Raw genomic sequence first — 23,655 nt, forward strand, 5'->3', positions numbered from 1 at the left:
GATTGGGGGCAGGAGGAGAAGGGGACGACAGAGGATGAGATGGCTGGATGGCATCACTGACTCGATGGACATGAGTCTGAGTGAACTCTCGGAGTTGGTAATGGACAGGGAGGCCTGGCGTGCTGCAATTCATGGGGTCGCAAAGAGTCGGACACAACTGAGCTACTGAACTGAACACCAAGCGACCTGGAGAAGGAAATGGCAGCCCACTCCGGTATTCTTACCTGGAGAACCTCATGGACAGAGGAGCCTGGAGGGTCCATGGGGTCACAAAGAGTCGGACACAACTGAGCGACTGAACTGAACTGAACTGAAGAGGATATTTCTCAGAATCTGATCCCCTGGCTACCTGCAGCAATGTCATCTAGAACAGTGATCTCAAAATACGGTCCCTGACCTGCAGTATCGGTATCACCTGGGGACTTGTTAGAAATGCACATTCACAGGCCTCACCCAAACCTGCTGATGAGAACCTCTGGAAGTGAATGATACATTAGAATCATTGAGCTAAGTGTGTTAGTTGCTCGGTTGTGTCTGATTCTTTGTGACTGTAGCCTGCAAGCTTCCTCTGTCCGTGGGATTCTCCAGGCAAGTGTATTGAAGTGGGTTGCCGTTTCCTTCTCTAGGGGATCTTCCCGACCCAGGGATTGAACCCACGTCTTCTGCATTACAGGCAGTTTCTTTACTATCTGAGCCAGCGTGATAAAGCTCTAGTTTAAAATTCATATTCCTGCATCTGATTCACTACTTACTAAATAAGTATTCATTATAGAGAAGAATGGACAGTCAGGTAGGTATAGATTGGTTAGATAAACAGATGATACACACTCACACACACACACACACTTGTTGTTGTTTAGTTGCCCAGTCATATCTGACTCTCTGTGACCCCATGGACCTCAGCACGCCAGGCCTCCCTGTCCCTCACCATCTCCTGGAGTTTGCCCAAGTTCGTGTTCTTTGCATTGGTGATGCCGTCCAACCATCTCATCCTCTGACACCTTTTTCTCCTTCTGCCCTCAATCTTTTCCAACATCAGGGACTCTTCCAGTGAGTCATCTGTTTGCTTCAGATGACCCAAACTACTGGCACTTAAGCATCAGTACTTCCAGTGAATATTCAAGTTTGACCTCCCTTAAAATTAACCGGTTTGATCTCCTTACTGTCCAAGGGAATTTTGGGCGCTTTCTCCAGCACCACAGATCAAAGGCATCAATTCTTTGGTGGTCTGCCTTCTTTATGGTCCAGCTCTCGAAACTATGCATGACCGCTGGAATGACCATATTGTCCACTTGACAATATGGACCTTTGTTGGCAGAGTGATGTCTCTGCTTTTCAACATATTGTCTAGGTTTGTCATTGCTTTCCCACCAAGATGCAATCCTCTTCTGATTTCATGGCTGCAGTCACCATCCGCAGTGAGTTTGGAGCCCAAGAAGAGGATCTCTGTCACTACTTCCACCTTGTTCCCTTCATTTGCCATGAGGTGGTGAGGCTGGATGCCATGATCTTAGTGTCTGGCTTTGTTTTGTGTGTGTGTGTTTTAATATTTAGTCTTAAGCCGACTTTTTCACTCTCGTCCTTCACCCTCATCAAGAGGCTCTTTAATTCCTTTTCACTTTCTGCCATTAGAGTGGTATCATCCGCATATCTGAGGTTGTTGATGTTTCTCCTGCCTGTCTTGAGTCCAGCTTGTAAGTCATCCAGCCCGGCATTTCTCATGATGTGCTCAGTGTATAGGTTAAATAAACAGGGTGGCAGCAGACGGCCCTGTTGTATTCCTTTCTTGATCTTGAACCAATCAGTTGTTCCGTACAGGGTTCTAACTGTTGCTCCTTGACCCAGAAGACAAGTTAGACGGTCTGGTATTCCCATCTCTCTAAGAGTTTTCCATAATTTGTCATGATCCACACAGTCAAAGTATTTAGCATAGGTGATGAAACAGAGATAGACATTTTTCTGAAATTGTCTTGCTTTCTCTATAATCCAGTGAATGTTGACAATGTGATCTCTAGTTCCTCTTCCTTTTCTAAATCTAGCTTGAACATCTGAAAGTTCTTGGCTCACATAATGCTGAGGCCTAACATGCAAGATTTTAAGAATGACTTAACTAGCTTGGGAGATGAGTGCAATTGTCTGATGGTTAGCACATTCCTTGGTACTACCCTTCTTGGGAATTGGAATGAGGATTGACCTTTTCCAATCCTGTGGCCACTGCTGGGTCTTCCAGATTTGCTGACATAATGAATGCAAAACCTTGATGGCATCCTTCTTTAGGGATCTGAATAGTTCTGCTGTAATTTCATCGCATCCACTAGCTGTATTAACAGCAGTGCTCCTTAAGGCCCACTTGACTTCCCACTCTAGAATGTCTGGCTCTGTGTGACTAACCACACCATCATAGTAATCCAGTTCATTAAGATCTTCTTTATACAGTTCCTCTGTATATTCTTTCCATCTCTTCTTGATCTGTTCAGTGTCTACTAGGTCTCTACAATTTTTATCCTTTATCGTGTCCATCTTTGTATGCAATGCTTTCTTGATGTTTCCAACTTTCCTGAGGAGATCTCTAGTCTTTGCCTTTTGCTGTTTTCTTCTATTATTAAGCATTGTTCATTGAAGAAGGCTTTTGTGTCTCTTATAGCTAAGTTTTGGAACTCTGCATTTAATTGGAGGTATTTTTCCCTCTCTCCCTTGCTTTTCACTTCTCTTTGTTCTTCCACTTTTTGTAAAGCCTCCTCAGATAACCACTCTGCCTGCTTGCTTTGCTTTTCCTTTGGGATGGCTTTATTCACCTCCTCCTGTGCAGTATTATGGACCTCTGTCCATAGTTCTTCAGGCAAACTGTTAACTAGACTAGTCCCTTGAACCTATTCATTACCTCTGCTGCAAATTCATACAGGATTTTATTTAAGTCATACCTGGCTGGCCTATTTTTTTCCCTGGTTTTCTTTGGTTTAAGCCTGAACTTTGCTATGAGAAGCTGATGATCTGAGCCACAGTCACCTTCAGGTCTTGTTTTTGCTGACTGTATACAGCTTCTGCATCTTTGGCTGCCAAGAATATAATCAATTCGATTTTGGTATTGACCATTTGGTAAGGTCCATGTATAAAGTCGTCTCTTGTGTTGTTGAAAAACAGTGTTTGCTATGACCAGTGCATTCTTTTGGCAGAATTCAGTTAACCTTTGCCCTGCTTCATTTTGTTCTCAAAGGCCAGACTTGCCCATTACTCCAGGTACATCTTGACTTCCTACTTTTGCATTCCAATCCCTGATGATGAAGAGAACATCTTTTCTTAGGTGTTAGTTCTAGGAGGTCTTCTAGGTCTTGACAGAACTGATCACCTTCAGCTAATTTGGCATCGGTGGTAGGGGCATAGACTTGAATTACTGTAATTTTGAATGGCTTGTATTGGAAATAAACCAAGATCATCCTGTCATTTTTGAGGTTGCACTCCAGTACTATATTTTAGACTCTTTTGTTGATTATGAGGGCTACTTTGTTTCTGCTATGGTATTCTTGCCTACAGTGGTAGATATAATCTTCATCTGAATTAAATTTGACCATGCCCATCCGTTTTAGTTTGCTGACTCCTAGGATGTTGATGTTTATTCTTAGCATCTCCTGCTTGACCATGTCCAGTTTTCCTTGATTCATGGACCTAACATTCCAGTTCTATACACTACTGTTCTTTGCAGCATCAGACTTTTCTTTCATCCCCAGACACATCCATGACTGAGGGTTGTATCCACTTTGGCCCAGCTGCTTCATTCATTCTGGGGCTATTGGTAATTTTCCTCAGCTCTTTCCCAGTAGCATAGTGAACACCTTCAGACCTGGGGAACTCATCGTTTGGTGTCATATCTTTTTGGCTTTTTATACAGTCCATGAGGTTCTCACGGCAAGTATACTAGGGTGGTTTGCCATTCCCTCCTCCAGTGGATCACGTTTTCTCAGAACTCTCTGCTATGACCTGTCCATCTTGGGTGACTCTGCATGGCATGACTAGTAGCTTCATTGAATTATGTAAGCCCCTTCGCCACGACAAAGCAGTGATCCATGAAGGGGACATGCGCATGCACACACATATATATAAATACACACACACGTATATATATATATATATATATATATATGTAAATTTAAGTTTTACTTTGAAATTTTAAATTTATAAAAGAGTTATAAAGAAAATTCCCACAGACCCATCTCACAAATGTTAATACTTTAAATAACTAGTTTATCACAATTGAGAAATCAACAATGCAAAAATACTCTTAACTACAGACATTATTTAAACTTCACCAGTTTTTGCATGAATGTCTTTTCTCTGTCCAAGGATCCAATCCAGTTTCCCATGTCTAAGTCTTGTGTCTTGTGACCTTGACAGTTTTGAAAAGTGCAAGTCAGGAATTTTGAAAAGTAGAATGTCCCTCAATTTGGATCTTCCTGACATTTTTTCATGGGTAGATGAAAGTTATGGATTTGGGGGAAGAATGACATTCAAGTGGGGCCACCCTTATCACACCCTCTCAGGGTGACTTAGCACTAGTGATGTTAACTTAGTGGTCTAGTTACAGTGGGTTTCTCCACTATTCAGTTATTCTTTTTCCTTTGCCATATTCTTAAGAAGTGAGGCACTAAGTCCAGACTACATTTAAGGGCAAAAACATTATTCTCCACCTCTTCAAAGGAAGAGTATCAAAGAAGTTGTAGGCATATGTTTAAACTATCTGAATGACTGGTAAACATTTGGAGCAAGACTCTTTTAAGCTGTATAAATGTTCACGGTCTTCTTAGAGTTTCCCATCCTTATTTTAGCATTCATCAGTGGACCTTGCATGCAGCAGTTTTTCCTCTAATGCTCTAACAGTAATAGTCTATCCTCCTTATTCGATTCTCCTTATCCTTCAACACTTGTTAGTTTGGATTTTTCTGTGAAGAAGATTCATCCCATCTTTCCGATTTATTGATTGACTTGGTCATTTTTAATAGTATGGATTCCCGAGCATGTATTGTAGTCTTTGGATAGTCACTAATTACCATCATTATTTATTTTGTTGCTAACATTATTCTAGCTTTGTTCACTGGGATCTCTCTTAAGTTGGTTCCTATGTCGTATTGACCTCTCCCCCTTTACTGTTTATTTTTTCTCTTTTGTGAACTTCTTATTGCCTGACATTGTCTTTTATATGCTTCCCCTCAACTTGAGAATCACTCATTTCTCCAAAAGACCTTTGGTTGAAAGATGGTATTTCAAAACCAGTATCACCAGGTGTGTTTGCTGCTGTGGAGTATCATTATTTCTAGACTCTCTCACCGGATAGTAGTAGGGTCCATGTGTATATATGTATATAACCCATGTGTACATGGATTTATGTATAAAATGACCCATCCATGGAAGGATCTTGCTATAAACCATGAGTTTACACTGTATCTGACTCTCCCTCATACCACATGGTCCATTCTTTCCACATTCTTGTTTATATATAAATTCTTTATCTCTCTCTGAGAAACCTGCCTCCCCTTATCTACAATTCATTTCCTGTTTTGTTTGCCTTGAGTATGGAAAGCTGTTCCAGTATTGCTAACTCCTGTGAAAATTTTACAAATCCAAGTACCATTTTATGTGCAGTTCTTGTCTTTATCCTTAGTTGCTGGTTGCATACTATTTTAAAAAGTTGCTTAGGCTAACTCCCCTTCCACCCATCCCCTTCAGTGAAATGCTCTGGAACATTCTTAATGCCATTCATCTCATTTGTCACAGTCCACATCTCGTAATATCTTGGTTGATTTTGCATACAGTAAAGTCCGGTTGTTGTGACACATTGTTCTTCGGGTTTTGACAAGTGGATAGAGTAGATTTCTGCATCCCATACCATACAGACCGCACGCACTGCCCAGCGGTCCTTGTGCAGTCCCTGTGTGGTCAACCCCTCCTCTCGCTCCTAAATCTTGACATCCACTAATCTGTTTCCCAACCCTATGATTTTGCTTTTTTTCCCCCGGAATGTCATATGAGTAGAATTATATAATATGCACTCTTTTTGGTTTGACCTTTTCACTTAGCAAAATGCATTTTTGAACCATTCATGTTCTTCTGAGGATCAGTAGTTCCCTTTTGTTGCTCAAAAATTTCCTATCACCTGCATGGACTATGGTTCATTTATCCATTCACCTGTTAACAGATGTCTCACTTGTTTTCAGTTTTAGTGATTAGGAATAAAGTTTCTACAAACATTTTGAGCACATTTGTGTGAACATAACTTTTCAGTTCACTTGGAAAAGCACCTAGCCTCGGAACCACTGCTTTATATGTTAACTCTATATTTAACATTTAATGCAAACCTGTTTTCCAGACTATTTGTACCATTGTGTGTTTCTACCAGTGATGAATGAGCATTTCTGTTGCTCTGCATCTTCTCCAGAATTTGAAATTTTCATTATTTTTAAAAGATATTTTAGGAGTTATGTAATAATATACCATTGTGGCCTTTTCTGCCTTTTGGGAGGTGAGTTATTTAACTCTTCTTTGTCTTATTTATTAAAGTGGAAGCTTAGGTTACTGATTCTGTGTGTTTCTTCTTTCCTAACTTAAGTGTTTAATTATATCTATTTTCCTGTAAACATCAGTCTAGCTATAATCTATACATTCTGAGATGTTACAGTTTAGTTTTCATTTAGAGATATTTTAAAATTTCTTGGTACTTCCTCTTTGACCCATGGGTTATTTAAATGTGTGCTGTTTAATTTCCAAGTGTCTGGAGATTTTCCTGTTATCTCTGTGTTATTCATTTCTAGTTTGATTCTCTTATGGTCTGAGGTCATAAGGTTCTTTTAAATTTGAGGGTATTTTTCTCTTTTATGACCCAGAAGATGGTCCAGCTTCATGAATGTTCCATTTTCACTTGAAAATAATGTGTATTCTTCTGTTGTCCTGGGGATTATTCTGTAAATGTCAATTAGGTCAAGTTGGCTGACAGTGTTGCTGTACTTAATAGGACCATTGGTGACTTCAAGCACACTGAAGGTTGAGAGCCACTTACAGACAGCTGACACTGATTAAGTACAATGGATTAAAATGTAATGGAGGCTCACTTCTGGATTAGAGTTTATATTTTTCTATATTTATGGAAACCTGGTAGCATCCGCACAGTTGTCCATGCTTTGGATATAAGCTCATTGGTTACGGGCATCTCCAGGTTACAAAGAGAACAAAGCTTTCCTCTTGTCTCTGCCCCTAGGCCTTCTGCCCATTGGATGACCTTTGAGGCTTGACCTCCAGATATCCTCTCTACCCCTTTTGCCTATACCAGCCTTTCTTAAGGTGTATAAAACACTACATCAGGGAGTAACTACTAAGCAAGAGTTGGGGTAGTGAGGAGGATATCAGTTGCTTCGTAAATGGCTGCGTATTGATAGCATGACAGCCTTGAGAAGTCTGCAGTAAATACATCTATTTATTTATTTAATCAGATGGTGACTGCAGCCATGAAATTAAAAGACGCTTACTCCTTGGAAGGAAAGTTATGACCAACCTAGATAGCATATTCAAAAGCAGAGACATTACTTTGCCAACAAAGGTTCGTCTAGTCAAGGCTATGGTTTTTCCTATGGTCATGTATGGATGTGAGAGTTGGACTGTGAAGAAGGCTGAGCGCTGAAGAATTGATGCTTTTGAACTGTGGTGTTGGAGAAGACTCTTGAGAGTCCCTTGGACTGCAAGGAGATCCAACCAGTCCATTCTGAAGGAGACCAGCCCTGGGATTGCTTTGGAAGGAATGATGCTAAAGCTGGAACTCCAGTACTTTGGCCACCTCATGTGAAGAGTTGACTCATTGGAAAAGACTCTGATGCTAGGAGGGACTGGGGGCAGGAGGAGAAGGGGACGACAGAGAATGAGATGTCTGGTTGGCATCACTGACTCGATGGACGTGAGTCTGAGTGAACTCCGGGAGTTGGTGATGGACAGGGAGGCCTGGCGTGCTGCGATTCATGGGGTCGCAAAGAGTCGGACACGACTGAGCGACTGATCTGATCTTATCTGATTTATTTAATCCCCTTCTCTTCCAACATGAAATGGGCAATGCTAACCACCTTTAAGGTTTTTAAGATCAGGTAACATACATAAAGCACATTATTTGTAGCCTGAGTATATAGCATATAGTCAAAAAAAATTCATTACTGTGATTTATAATAGTTGATCTTTTTCTTATTGTTATTTTATTTTTTTGATTTATTCCATTGTCTGTGAGCTTGAAAAGTTGAGATGGATATGAAGGAGGAAAATTATGAGACTGTAAACACCAGAAAAGTAATAGAAATTGACATGAGTTTTATCTCTTAGAGTACTTTTCTTTAATATATATGTTGTAGCTGACTGTGGTTTTCTTGTAGCATATAATGTTCATTTTAAAGGCCTCCCATCCAGTTTGTCTCCCTAAACCTACCTCCCCAGAATCACTATCATTGGTATTCCTGGGCATACCTGGCTGTTTCCAAGTACCTTGAGGCTATGCCATACCATGGAAGGCATGCCAAGTATGAATGACCGCTCAGGACTCAGCTTACTAGCCTAAGCCTTCCTCATTCAGCAAGATCACCAAGGAAGAGCTGTGTACTCAGAATTCATAATTCCCTCCTCCCTGTCTACTTTCCCTGGTTCCTTTGGTATTTCTTCAGGAACTTAATTGACATTCTGCTTTCTTTTCTTGAACAGGTGGGCTCTGCATTGCCCAGTCCGTGAGAATCCCCCAGGAACGCAAAGACAGGACTATTGACTTTGACAAAATTATCAAGCAGCTCCTGGACACCCCCAACTCCAGGGCCGTCGTCCTTTTTGCCAACGATGAGGATATCAAGTAAGGCTGCCTGGTGAAATTCATTAACATGCATGTTGTAGTTTAGGAGACAGAAAGAATCGAGTGCTGGCACAGAAAGGGAGAAGATAACATAGAATCAAATTGCTAATTACACGGTGGCAAGGTCCGTTCGTGCTTTCTACCCCTACAGAAGAAGTCAGAGCGAACCGTGGAAGCAGCAGCCTGTTGCTGCCATGAATTTCCCCCTCATATTTGCTAAAGAACTGCTTTCAGTTACTTGTAAAAGGAGAAAACCACTGGACTTTGCAAAGGTTCTTTTACTAAAAATATATATATGCATGTGACAGACTTTTATCTAAAGAATAGTTCTTCTAATGTATAAGAAAAAATGCCTTATATTTCTGGAAGTATTGCTTCTGCTTTGGACTTTTTATGTTCAAAACCAAGCTGGTCATGTGTCTGCATTCTCCAGTCCACTTTTTCTTCTGTCTCTTTACCTTGATGCTCTTTGACGTCAAAAATCTGAGTACAACCTTGACTTTCCCTTTTAGCTCATGACTTGCATTGTTGGCCAAGCCATGGGGTGCTAACCTTTGAAATTGTTTATAGAATACAGATTTGCCCTGTGTTGTTTCCTGACCACTGCCACCTTTGTCCTGAATCCTTAACATTTTTTTTTTTTAGAACAAACAGTAATTACCACTGATTTAAAAAATCAAAAAGTGTTGAGAAATCTAGAAATGAAATAAAGTTGGATTCATTTTGTCCTCTAGCTAACAGGTTCTCCTTTCCAGATGTGAATAATAACTGTGTATTTTGTAACTTTTGTATTTTGTAATGCAACTGTGTATTTTGTAATATTTGTGTATTTTTCTAGAGGCAGTGTGTGAATTTTTACACAAATGGTAGAACACTGTGTATTATCTTCTTCTACCCCTGCTCTCACCTTGGCTTACTCTTTCATCATGGAGGTCTCCGAACATCAGTACTTTTCAACAGCCACACAGAATTTCATTTTATGTATTTACTGTAATTTATCTATCCTCTCTTTTACTGACTGACATTTGGTTACAGAATTGTGTGATTATTAGGGGCTTCCCTGGTGGCTCAGATGGTAAAGCGTCTGCCTACAATGCAGGAGACCCGAGTTCGATCCCTGGGTCGGGAAGATCCCCTGGAGAAGGAAATGGCAACCCACTCCAGTACTCTTGCCTAGAAAATTCCATGGACAGAGGAGCCTTGTAGGCTACACAGTCCATGGGGTCGCAAAGAGTCAGACACGACTGAGTGACTTCACTTTCACTTCTTCTTGTGCAATTATAAATTACCTTGTGGTAACCATTGTTTTCCACAAATCTGTGTGTGCCACAATATGACATTAAAGTACACATCCTTTACAATGTATGGATGCATTAACATAATGCAAATAATAATACATAAATATATTACTTTTTATATTAATAACTATTTAAAACATAAATTCCTGGAAAAGGAGCTTCCAGGACAAAGGTGTGTGCTTTCTTAAATGTGAATATTGTCTTCCAAAGAGGTGGTGTCACTTTACACCTCTGCAGATGGAAAAGCTCTGTTTGGATTTTTTAACTTTTTGTCTTATAGTTCAAATAATAACTAATTTAATTTGAAAGTGAACATCTTATATCAAGGGCAAAGTTGAAGGGTCCAGGCCATTACCACCCCCCTCCACAACCAGTCGGCCAGTCCTGTGTCTCCCTTCCTTGTGTGGCCTCCATGCTCCCCCTGAGTCCACCCATCTTCCCAGCCCTGAGCTCTGACTGTGGGTGGCAGGACTATTAAATGAGAAGAGCATTAAACCTCAAGTCAAGATACCTGAGGGTTTTTTTTTTTTTTTTTTTTGCTATGACCACTGTCTCACCTTGGGCAAGTCCCATCCCACACCCTACTTCTCCAGCTCTTTGAGGTCTCAGTTTTCCCATCAGTAAATCCATTTGCACTCTTTCTATGATAATCTGGACTTCTACTTTTCTAACCTTATTTCATTCCATGCCCCCCTCATGGTTTGTGTGCTGTAGGTGAGGGCGCCCTTGTGTTTCTTCCTTCCCAGGCTTTTGCTCATTCTCTTCCCACTTGCTGGAATGCTTCCCTTCCCCACGTCATCATTCCAGTGCTGTCAGTAGCATTGCTTCTGAAAGATGTCTCCAAACAGTGTAGCTTTGGAAAATTTGTCATAACAGCTTGGTTGCATGGTTAATGTCACTGAGGGCATTCTGTACTCTTGGATCATGTAGTTGGAGTTTATATTCTCCACTAGTCTGCATGCATCATTAAGATGAAGGTGATGCCCCTTTCGACTTCTTTCATATCCTTAGCCCCTAGCACATTGCTCGGTTAGTGGTGGATGCTCAGTACACATCACTGAATGAATGTATGAAATGCCCAGTGCAGTGTCCGCTATTTAAGTACAAGCCTCTCTCTCTGAACTTCATGATGCTTTAAAATACGGTCCTGTTTTTGCATGTAGACCCCGCCTTCATGCACCCAGTTCTCCACCTAAGGTGCATGACTGACACGTCAGTGTACCCTAACAGCTCCTCCATCATGGTCTTGGCTCGTGGTGTTTCTTCTTTCCTTCTCTACCTGTTGAAATTCTGTCTGTTTTTCAGACATGCCCTTTTCTGTGAAACAGTTTCTGTCATGCCTTAAATGTGTGTTTGTCTCCTTACAAAACATTGATTCTGCTATTCTTAGGGCATTTTCTTCCACACTTTGTGATTTAGTTATTCAAGGCACTTTGTTTTTATGACATGACTCTTTCTCTTTTTTTTTGCTCCAGATTTGTCAACTCATACTTCTCTTAATCATCTCATATATGATTTTCATACATATTTTGTGCATTTCAAAATATGTCATATGTTGATAAAGGTGGCCCCGTGTTCATTTTCATGTACGTGGCACTTAAAAGATTTGTTACTAATACCTATGATGCCTAATTGGTCATAATATCCTTGATTTGCAGATTGTGTGAGGTTTTAATTGGCAGTGTTAAAAGGTATATAGTCAGCTCAATAGCTGTGCTTATCATTTTTTGCATGGGGATTTGTGTGTTGGAATCATTGTGTACTATGACTCACAGAAGTGATAGCAGTAATAGTTCTTGGCTACAGTAATAAAAATCAAGTGCATATCTTCCAAAACAGGAGCTTAAGCCCACTGATGTCTGATAACCCACAATGTTATGTTATTTCTTTTCTCAGAAGATTTACACTGTAGATGGGAAATTTGGAGATTTCTTAGAACATTAACTTCAAATACTTTGCCGGAGAATACCAGTGAGAAGACATTAATATCTAGATTTTGAAGCTAAGATAAATGCTCAATTGTTATGGGTATTGATAATTTGAATGTTAGACAAGAGTGTATTCTGTTCCTGAGATACTTTTTTTTCTGATTATAAAAGTAATATTACCTGGCTATTTTACTCCATTGGAAACTAATGGAAATATTTTTGTTGTTGCATTTTAATAAAAGGAATTCTACCTTTACTCTGCCCCTGATTATCTAAAAAAAATGAAAGGTTAGAGAGAATAATCACAAACTATGATTGTAAGTAACCCCCTATAACACTTAATATCTTAACACTCGGAGATAACCACTAATAAAATTCCTGTTTAACATTTGCAGTTATTTTATTCTAAAAATTTTCCCTAGTAGATTCAGATTCACACAGAGTTTGATATTCTATTTTTTGCAGTTCACATCTCACTTTCAATACTATAATATGTTTAAACAGTTTAATCTTATTTCTCTTAATAAATTAACCCACATTTTTATGTAAGCATATTAAGGTGAATTTTTTTTTTTCTTTTTGTATGGGTTTGTCTTTCTTACTTTGTTTCAGTTGGATTCTCCGCATCCTTTTCATACTTCATCAGCAGGTTCTCAATGAATTGTCATTAACAATGAATTACCTATTATCCATATTTTTCTGTGCTCTCATACAACCCTATACTTTTTTTTTCATGGAATGTTAATATGCATCTATTCATTTATGCAGGCCAGTTTTCATTATTGTAAGAAATGACTAATCATTTGCAGTATTTTTAATTTGACTTTTTTTATTCTTAACAGTACCCTGCAGAAATCCAGCTCTGTGTGTTTTTCATTGGCCTCTGATGCATCCTTTAGATTCACTACCATTTCTTTAACCACTTCCCTGCTGCTCTGCATTTAGGTGGTCTCCAGTAATGCACATATGATTTTGACAGCATCAGTGATCATACCCTTTGGTTAGATTAATAGAGATGGTATCTCTAACTCAAGAGTACAAATGATTGATTGTGTGAAAATAATAAATGCACATAATTTAAGAGGAACAAAAATGTAATTAAAATACTTTTTATGCAAAGCCCTAGTATCCTTTTCCATCCCATCCCACTCTCTGGTTCTGTTCTTCTTGAGCAATTATTTTGATTCTTGAAACTAATTCTTTAGGTCTTCTCGAAATGTGCCTGTATTGCTATTTTGGAATCATTAATTTAAAATATTGTCTATGAATTCCTCTTATGTTATTTAGAACTTGTCTCATACCTCCTTTATCTTCCTAGCATTATACTATCAGATTTCCATTTAGTAAAAATCAGAGTTGAAATTATGAGCATGTAAATATTATGTACTACAGCAGTATTTTTTCCATGATGTGATTTTACAGGTAGCTTTTTTTGTTCATCAAGTTAATATGACAGATTTTTAACTTGCACGGTTACCTTTAGTATTTTATTATTAATGTCCTAGGTCTATCACTTTTCTCATATGTTTATACACATATATATATATATATTTAAAAAATAATCTCTGAGTTCCATTGTTTTTCTGTACATTTCCCTCCAACTCCATCTTTCTGTTTTAAACTAGGCTAGTCTTTATTATTTTAACTTTTTTGTTTTCTTTCTCTTTCCATTTCTTTTATTTTTATTCATCATTTAGTTTCTTTTTTTGGGGGGGGGGTGGCTAGAATGTACCCTCCAGTAATTTTCTTGTAAAGGATGAATTAAAGAAAAACATTTTTTGTGTTTATGACTAAAAATATTCTTCACCTGCCTCCATACTTAATTACTAGTTGGATATGTAAGGTGTGGTCACATATTTATTTTTAAATACATCATCCCAGGCAAATAAATGATTTATAGCAACTATCTATGGGGACTAATAAGTTACAGAACTCATAACTTGCAAGGAATTTGAGATTCTGAGTTTGGATAGAAAAATCTTTAATATCCCCTGAATATCTATCTATCCATCCATCCATCTATCCCTCCCTCTCTCCATCCATACCCATCTATCTAGATGCCAGTTCTATTTGTATAGAGATTCTCTATTTGCATAGAGATTCTATATGTGTTAAATATTAGAATTCTAGATTACAAATTTTTTTTCCTCATAATTTGGAAGGCATTACTCCATCATCCTTTTTTTTATTTTTTCCTCTCTCTGGAGAGGTTGGTAATATTCTGCTTCTTATTACTTTCCAAGAGTCCCAATTTTCCCTTGAAAGCTTTATTTTCACTTTATCCAGAATTTGTAATTCTGTGACATTTGGTTTTTCCCTACTAATTTGCTGGATGTGTGTGTGTGTGGTTTAGTCATTCAGTCGTGTCCGACTCTTTGCAACCCATGGACTGTAGCCCACCAGGCACCTCTGTCCATGGGATCCTCCAGACAAGAATACTGGAGTGAGTCCCTTGAATTTGGAAAGTCATACTTTCAGTTCCTTGGATTTTTTTTTCATTAAGAATTATTTTAAAAATTACTTTAATTTCTCGTTATATTTGTTCTTGAAATATTGTTAGTTGGATGTCAGTCCTTCTGTGTTTCTTTCTTTAAGATACTCATCTTTTCTTGTATATGCTATACCTTTTTGCTATTGTTTTGCTTTCTGAAAATATTTCTTCACTTTATACTTTATCTCTTCTAACATAATTTTAATTTCATACTTTTAATAACTAAGACCTCTTTTTTATTGTTGTTTGTTTCTTATTCTTGATAATCTTTCTTGTTCCTGATAATAGAGATCCTGATTCTTATTTAGCTACATTTTTTTTTTTTTGGTATAATTTCTTCTCCATACCTCACACCAGTTTCCTTTTTCTTATTTATTTGGTTTCTGTTTTATATTGTGGATTTTCCACAATGATGGGTCATTTCGGGCAGTTCCCATTTGAGTAAGACACAAGAAAATTCTACATACATGGGCAAAACTTGTCTGCTGATAGGCCTCTCAGTGGACTGGTCAGGTATCTAGGTGTCCATTCTCTTAGAAAAAGTCTCTATGTCAGTATCTAGAATCTTTTTCATAGGGTAGTTCAGATTTTTCCAGAAAAGTTGTTTTCTGCCTGGGGCAACACACTCCTGATTTCTAGAATTCTATAAGCAGAGGTGAAATTTTTCTTCATGAATAATCAATTTCCCTTTTTTTTTTTTTTAAAATTCCTCCTTTTTTTTTCTTGCCCTTGCTATTTATATACTATTTTAATTTATAAATATGGATTGTACATTTTTCAAGCTTAATGTGAAGCTCTGCTTATTTTAATAAGTAATTTAAGATGCTTCCTATAGACTGATACTTTGCTTTCCAGAAATGATATGTACCACCAGCAGTGAATGAGAGTGCTCATGTCTCCAGCCTCATGTCAAAACTCACGACACAAAATAAAACCAAACAAACATTTTGGCCAAAATAAGGAGTGAATTTGATAGATCGTTCTCATTCACATTTTCCTCCTTTTTAATATATGTGAATAAGCAGCTTATTACTTACTTATATTTCCCCTTTTATCTTTTGACTTTGAATACTCTGCCTATTTTCCTCAAGCTGCCTTGAATTTTTTTATTGGCTTACAATATCTCTCTATATACTAAGAATGAAAATCCTTTGGCTTACTACCAGCTTATTTGCTTTTTGAGAAATAGTAGCTTGTTTTCCTTCTGCTTGATTCCGAATATGTCTATGTATAATAGCTGCTGTTTATCATTAACATATCTTTTTAATGTTCCTCTCCACAGGCAGATCCTTGCAGCAGCCAAAAGAGCTGACCAAGTAGGCCACTTTCTCTGGGTGGGATCAGACAGCTGGGGATCCAAAATCAACCCGCTGCACCAGCATGAAGATATTGCAGAAGGAGCCATCACCATTCAGCCCAAACGAGCAACTGTGGAAGGTATGAGTTTTGTCAGTAGTAGGATTTGCTGAGAGAGCGGCTGGTGCTGTGTAGAGTGGCTGGGGCATGAGTCTCCTTGAGGGTTGGGTGTTTTTACATAATTTATGCAGGATCTGTTCAAACTTCCAGCTGTGAAATACAAATGAAGCCCTATATCTGGTCTGTTATTTTAGTTGATAGTCTTCTCTTGAAAAGATCATGTTATTCTCATAATAATATCACCATTAGCATATATCTTTGTTTTATTATGCTGCAAGAGCTTTCTGTGAGATCATTATCTTTAATAAGAGGTGAAATAATAACACAGTCCAAGTATGTGTAAGTGAGGTACATTTTTTTCTGAGAGAATGTTTTCCCTTTGTAATTTGTCATTGCTTCCATAGCAGGACACCTTTTTTTTTTTAATGCATTTACTTATTTGATTGTGCCAGATCTTAGTTGCCGCATGCAGCATCTTTGACTTGTGGCATGTAGGATCTTAAGCTGTGACATGTGAACTCTCAGCTGTGGCATATGGGATCTAGTTCCCTGACCAGAGATCAAGGCTGGGCCCCCTGCAAAGGAAGCCTGGAGCCTTAGGCTCTGGATTCTTTCCCCCATTACCTCTCGGGGTCTCCTCCAGTCCCCAGGATCATTTGGCATACCACCTGTCCCAGGCATCACCATCATTTTTCCTTCCTGGGTCTCTTTTGTCCTTGCATTCTTTTTCTCTTAAGCTTCCTGCCCCTTTTCTTTCCCTTTGCCTTCCTTGTAGCTACAAAGATTCTTTAAGAGGTAGAAGGAGGAGAGAGCATTTATTGGCATCTTTCTGATGTCACAAAAGTTGCTGATTACAATTTATGTTCTCCTTTAATTTGAAGATAAGTTACTTCTGAAAGAAGACACTGTAAAGAAAAGGAACTCCTCTGCTGGTTTTGGGTCTTTGTCTTCCTTTTCTGATGGGCCAGGTCTCCGAAGATTTCATAAAGCATGCTTTGCATGTTAAAAGAACTCTATCCACTCACTCAAAAAAGATCAAATATTTGTCTTTCTTTCTATTCTGTCTCTACTCCAATCTAATTAATTATTCTCCCTAGAAGGCTGCATGGTCTATGTGGGCTTTTTAAACAAGCCAGGTTATGGTTTTGTCACTGTTCCCTTTCTGTGTTATCTCGGGGAGATAAAAATCCTATAAGTCACCCATGTGGTCATGGAGAGCCTTTGAATTAATTGCAGTACAAGTCCAAAGAAGATTGCCCATCTTCCAAACCAGACCAGTACATCTGCAGATGAGCTGCAAAAACAAAAGACAGTTTAACTATTTCCATTCCTTTTCACTCAAAAATTTAAGTATTTACTGTGTGTTTTGCTTTGTGCTAAGTTGGAAAAATAAGGACAAAAGTCCCACCCTCAAAGCAAACACAGCTTAGTAAATGTATCAGAATGTAGTTGTTGACCGTGTAATAGAAATACTATAAACACAGTTTAGAATAGATGGTTTAGGTGAGGTAATGTGCCAGCTTGTCTAGGGTGGTGATGCTGTGGTTGTGGAAGACACCTGAGAGATGGAACAAAATGATGTGCTAATGCTCATCGGACCATAAGAAGCTCCTCTACTCTCAACCCACGTGGTGGGAACAGGAGCAATGGAGCAGGGCATACCAAGTAATATTAAATCATTCATTCGGCAACATATACCTTCTTTGTAGCCATCCTAAACTTCTTCCAGCTCTTCAAAAATGTTCTCACTGATGTTCATTGGGAAAGCTCTTCCCTCTCCTACAGTTGTGGTCACTGCACTGTTTGCCTGATTCACTCCTTTCTAACATACGTGTCCCTGATTAGATATTATTTTTCCTTGGAAGCCATCTACAACCATTGCACTCCAGCCAGGTCTGGTTAGGGGCTCCATCTGTTGCTCTTATGGCACCTTCCCATAGCTCCTACCATTGTAACATCTCTTTACTTGTCTCTTTCTGGAGACTTATCCTTTACATGCCATCGAACCACAAATGCCTTGATCTTGGCTTGGACTGGAAGGTGATCAAATAGGTTTTCAAGTGGTTGGATGCCTGGCTGGATGGAGGAAATACATACCACATAAGGACCTGGCACAAATGGCTGAGAAGTGGGCCAGGGTTGGATCATGAAAGATCTTGTAAACTACACTGAGGAATTTGTATCTTACTCTGAAGCCTAGGCAGCGTCTGAGGATGAAAATGGGATGTTGTAAAAGGGAATGAGGAAGCTCACTCAGATGACTCTGTAGAGGGATGAAGTGTCAAATTTGGGTGAGGACCAAAGCAAAGCACATTACAGGGTCTGTGCTGAGGTCCTCTCTTCCCAAGCTGTAGACATGTCATAGGCATATTAGTAACTCCATGGTTGCAAGACCCAGGTTCAACATGTTTTAGGAAATGACTAAGTAGCTTAATACAAATTATTGAAACAAAATACATTTTCATATGTTTCTAGGGATACTCAAAGTTGTTAAAGTAGACACAAGATAGCATCCTGAATCTGCTAAGCAGGAAATATGGCCTCAAAAGCAAGATGGTGAGGAAATGCTGTTATCAATGAAAGTACTTTTGAAATGTGGCAAAACAGCATCTCTTCATGCAAAACTCTTCATGGCTACCCAGAAAGAACATGAGGCTTTTCATTTTGTTCTTTAGGACTTGTGTGGCTTCTGTCTACCCATGTGGTCTTGTGCATTGATACAGAGTGGAGATTTGTTCATTAATATAGAGGATGGGATCACAGGATTATGGCTGTTTATTTGGTGTCACTCTCCTAAGGAAATGAAAAAAGAAATGCCTTCAGTTGCATTAAGGTTTCTAAACACAGCTGTGAAATATATGAAATGAAACTACAGAGCATATTCCATATGGGAAAGTATGTTTTCCTCTCCTACTTTTTTATCTTTTTTCATTTTGGGGATGTTCCGTAGTGGACTCTACTGGAATGGAGCATTATCCAAATACTCAGAACACTATTGCATCCCTTTTAATCTTTGACTGTGTTGTATAATGTTGTACCTTCAAATGGAAATAAGAAAAAGCCAGTCAATAATCAACATGATTTTTTTCCCTTTAGATCCATATTTGGAACACATTTAGCAAACATCTATACTTTTGGCTCATCATCTCTATATTTGCATGAACAATTAACAGTACATTGCCTTAGGCCAAAAGGCTAGCAAGGGCTGGGTCCTGTGAAAATCATGTTCATCAACTTTAGTCTTCTATTTGTATTTATTCTCCATTTATAGAAAACAGGGCCTCAGTGCTTGCCAGCCCAGGGGGTCATTTCCCCTATTTTGAATGAGACAATGATAGCAACTGTGCCCAGGAAAGGTCAGCTCTGGCCCCTTTGGCTGCTCTCTACATGGGATATAAAAGAATGTCTCTAGATTTGGCAGCGCTTCTCCAGCTCCTGAGCCAAAACAGCTCCATGATTTTTAATCTTTCTGTATTGTCTGATGAGCCAAGGGATCCCTAGCATTTTTCTATTTTCTGTTGTCCCATTAGCAGGGTCCCCCAGTCATCCTCTCCAGCCCTCAACAAGTCCTCAAAGCAAAATGGCCAAAACGCCATGGACTCTGCCATCTAGGGTGCTCAGCTTCTTCTAGAGTAGGCTGTCTTAAACATCCTCTAATTATAGCCAGCAAGGATCATTGGCCAGGCTCTTTTCGTCTCTGACATAATCATTAGCATCAGGGAGAGAACATAATAAAGGATGAATTTTCAAAGACAACTCTGACAGCTCTGACTATTGGTGATGATTTTCCAGTGGGTCTATAGCACAGCTTGGTTCTTGAATTAAATCAGTGATGTGTGTAAGAAAAGACAAAAAGTGCTGTGGATCTGGCATGAAAAAGTTGGTTATTTCATGCATTTATATTTTTTTAATCAACATAGAAAGACATTCTATATTTTTCTCAAAACCAGAGATCAAAGCTATGAAGAGCTGAATGAAAATATTTCTGGCTCCAATATATATATGCCCTACTTTAGTCTTTCTGATTACCTGAAATGTTCCACACACATCACAGAGTTTTGTTAGGGGAATGACAGAAAATGCGAAGCAATAAAATATCACCTTAAACCACAATAGTATTTCTAAGCGATGCTATAATTAATAATAGACCTATAACCTTGTTTGATGAAAGAGAAGTGAGAATATTGCATGTTCAGTGTTATGACAATGTTTTTCATTAAATCTGTCATAAATGTTTATAAGCTTCTAGCACAGTATCAGCCCTTGATCTAAAAACTGAGATATATAGCAGATGACAATCAGATCACACCCCTGCACTCCTGAAATTGCCCTCTTAATGTGGAGGTGACAGGTGATAAAGAAAAATGTAAATAAGAAAATATCATACTAGAATAATTACTATCAAGTGCATTTCCTTAAGAACCAACTTGTAAATCAGAGAGATACAGATGGCAAAGAAAGAAGAGAGACAAAGCACCAGTATACCATGCAGGCTGAAAAAACATCAATTTGGAGGATGTGTAGGGAGGTCAGCAGCTCAAGCCTCTCTGACCTGTTCTCAATTCCTGGCACACATTCATATCAGATCCTTTCACTGCCAATATGCCAGGGCTTTCAACTGCACCGTTTCTTGTTGATCTAGAAAATACAGGTATTTTGTGTATGTGTGTGTTTGTGTGTGAGAGATCAAATCATTAATTTTTTTTTGGAAGAATTTCTCCTTTTTTTCAGAATTAGCCTACCCTGCAAAACCAAGCAATACTCCTGCAGTTCAAAAGGTATCACATACCCCCTTTATGGCAACACAGATTATACTCTCGGGCTTCACACCCAACTGGAATCTGATCCTTCAGGGCAGTGTCTGAGACCCATGGGTTCCATGGGATTATCCATCCTTTTTTTTTTTTTTCCCTGAAACTTTGGCAATTACTAATAGACCTAGCATATATATGACTTGACGGATATGGTTGAATATTAGGATGTCCTTCTTATAACCCCTGGTAGCTCAGACAGTAAAAAATCTGCCTGCAGTGCAGGAGACACAGGTTTGATCTCAGGGTCAGGAAGATCCTCTGGAGAAGGAAATGGCAACCCACGCCAGTATTCCTTCTTGGAGAATCCCATGGACAGAGGAGCCTGGCGGGCTACAGTCCGTGCGGTCACAAAGAGTCAACCATGACTGAGTGACTAACACTTTCACTTTCTTGTAGCCATCTTGTTTCACCCTTTATCTTGTCTGAGTTGCATTCTTTACAAGTGTCATTTACTTCACAGAGATGCCCCTCTCTCCCTTTGCCTCTCTTATGTATCCCTCTTCTAAGAAAAACTATACATTCTTCAAGTCTCACCATCAGTCTCATCTCCATTTCTCCGTTGATGTGTTTGGTCCTTCCCTCATCACCTCAGCCTCGCTCTGTACTCATCACATTCAGAAACTTTCACTTTACAAATATCCTTCCCTCTTTATTTTACATACCTACTCCAGAGTTGTATTCACTGTCTTCACATCAAAGTTTAATGTTTCTTTGTATCAGAGAACTATAGGTAATGGGCTGTTTAATGTGGAAGAGACCATTTATTGTCAATCAGTTAACAAAGGTTGACTGCCTCCTATCTGTCAAGCACTGATTAGGTACTGGTAACCAGGAAACAAAAATTCCTCTCCTCATGGAGATTAAAGCACAGCAAAAGGAGAGTAATAATAATAATTTATTATTATTATTAATAGGCATAAGAAATAAGTAAATAGTAGTGTTAACTGTTGGTAAACAGTATAAATTCTATCTCTTTATGAATATTCTCATTTCATATATTCATCATTTTCCTAGTGTTTAGTTCCTTGCTCATTATTTTCTTTAAATATTTGAGTATATTTAAGATGTTGATTTAAGGTCTTTATCTGGTAAGTCCAACATCTTACTAATTAGGGCATACAATAGGTCATACCAATGGATAGTTTGTATCATTTTTTTCCCTTGAAGTGGACTGGACTTACCTATTTTATTGTACACCTTTTGATTTTTTTGTTGACAACTGAGCATTTGAATATTGTACTGTGGGAACTCTGGAACTAAGATTCCCCATTTGCCAGGGTTTGATGTGCCTGTTTGTGGAAGGCTGAAGTTGTTGGCCTGTTCAGAGATTTCTCCAAACTTAAAAAGACACTATTCCTTATCATTTGTGTAGTCACTGAAGTGCCTGCTCTGTTAGCTTGTATTCAGTTAGCATTTTGACAAAAATTTCCTTAAATGCCAGGAGCTAAATCAAAACAAGATAAACAAAAACAACAAAACATGCCCTTCACAGCCCTGATTAGTTAGTTAGGGCTTCCATAACAAAGTACAGACTGGGTGACTTAGACAACAGAAGTGTGTTTTTTTTTCTGCAGGTTGAAAGGCTAGAAGTCCAAGATGAAAGTGTTAACAGGGTTATTCCTTCTCAGGGCATGAAAGTATACCTGTTCTTTGCCTCCTGCCCATCTTCTGACAATTTGCTGGCAAGCTTGGCATCCCTTGGGTTGCCTTCATCATCACATGATGTTCTTTCTCTGTGTCCTGATTTTCCTTCTTGTAAGGATGCTGTTCATTTGGATTAGATCCACTCTGAAGACTTCATCCTGACTTTACTAATTACATTCATCATGGCCCCATTTCTGAACAAGGTCACATTTGAGGTACTGGGGTTTTGGACTTCAACATACGAATTTTGAGATAGACTTAACTTAATACATAACACTCAGTCTTGGTGGTTTGGCTCTGTTCTGAAACATGCCTTTAACACTTAGCTCGGTTATTTGCAATTTTGCCTTAACCTTCACTACCTGCTTGTGCTGATCCTCGGGATTAATCAAAGATCAAAGTCTTCTCATGAGTTTTTTCAGCCTCCATCCTGCCCTGGGTATGTATGTGGCTTTCTAAAACCCACCCCTCTCTAGTGTACACAGGCATTTGCTAATGCCCTAATTTCCCAAGGAAATACTCTTTCAGATTTTCCTCCCAGGGTTTCAGGTATCACTTGTATGTTTCCATAATAATAATTTGCTCCAGGTGACTGTAGGTTGTTCAATCACTTTATAATGTGTATAAACAATGTCTGCCTTTTTCTCTCTCTGAATGAGTCCCAGGTTAGGTAAAACAGAGAGAAGCGTGTTGTACCCATCCTTCAGGTAGTCTCCAGAAATATTACAATAGAGAAAAACAATACTTTGCTACTAAAGTCTGCTATGCACTCCCTGGTATGTACTAGGGTCCCCCCCCCAAGAATGTGGGCTGTGGTCTTCAGGTCTTCAAGACTGCCACTGAGAGAGGGTAGGGGTTGGAAAAAGAAAAAAAAAAAATCCACGAAGCTTTTCTATCATTTTCAAGCTCGTCTTTTTCTTAATTTAGCATTCAGCATTGTTTGCTGTAAAACTTTGATCATCTTCCAGAGTTATAGCAGAGTTGCTTTTGACAGTTTCTGTTGTTTTCAGTTTTTGAATTGAGGGACAGGAGTTTGGAGCTGCCCACTCTGCCCCTTTGCTCACATCACGCCTGGCAAGTGCTACAAAGAAAGAAAAAATAGAGAAGGCTAAGGGGCTCATCAGCGGTGGTGGGAGCACTGCGGTGTTAAGTAGACTGGTCAGGATGAGCCTTATTAACAAGATGACGTTTGGTCAATGACTTA

At 38.9% G+C, this 23,655-nt stretch overlaps 1 protein-coding gene across 9 annotated transcripts in view; it reads left to right on the plus strand.

Annotated features, from left to right (window-relative positions):
- GRM7 (glutamate metabotropic receptor 7) overlaps window positions 1-23,655 on the plus strand; it is a 935,325-nt gene that overhangs the window by 462,837 nt on the left and 448,833 nt on the right. For all 9 annotated transcript variants that reach the window (XR_003507726.1, XR_003507724.1, XR_003507723.1 and 6 more), the window contains exons 3-4: window positions 8,719-8,860; window positions 15,860-16,014. Coding sequence is in view for 5 of the 9 variants with exons in the window: in XM_027522339.1 (XP_027378140.1) it covers window positions 8,719-8,860; window positions 15,860-16,014 (297 nt within the window). In the remaining 4 variants the exon portion in view is untranslated. The remainder of the gene's footprint in view (window positions 1-8,718; window positions 8,861-15,859; window positions 16,015-23,655) is intronic.

This window comes from Bos indicus x Bos taurus, chromosome 22, assembly GCF_003369695.1.
Source record: "Bos indicus x Bos taurus breed Angus x Brahman F1 hybrid chromosome 22, Bos_hybrid_MaternalHap_v2.0, whole genome shotgun sequence".
NCBI classification, from domain to species: Eukaryota; Metazoa; Chordata; class Mammalia; order Artiodactyla; family Bovidae; genus Bos; species Bos indicus x Bos taurus.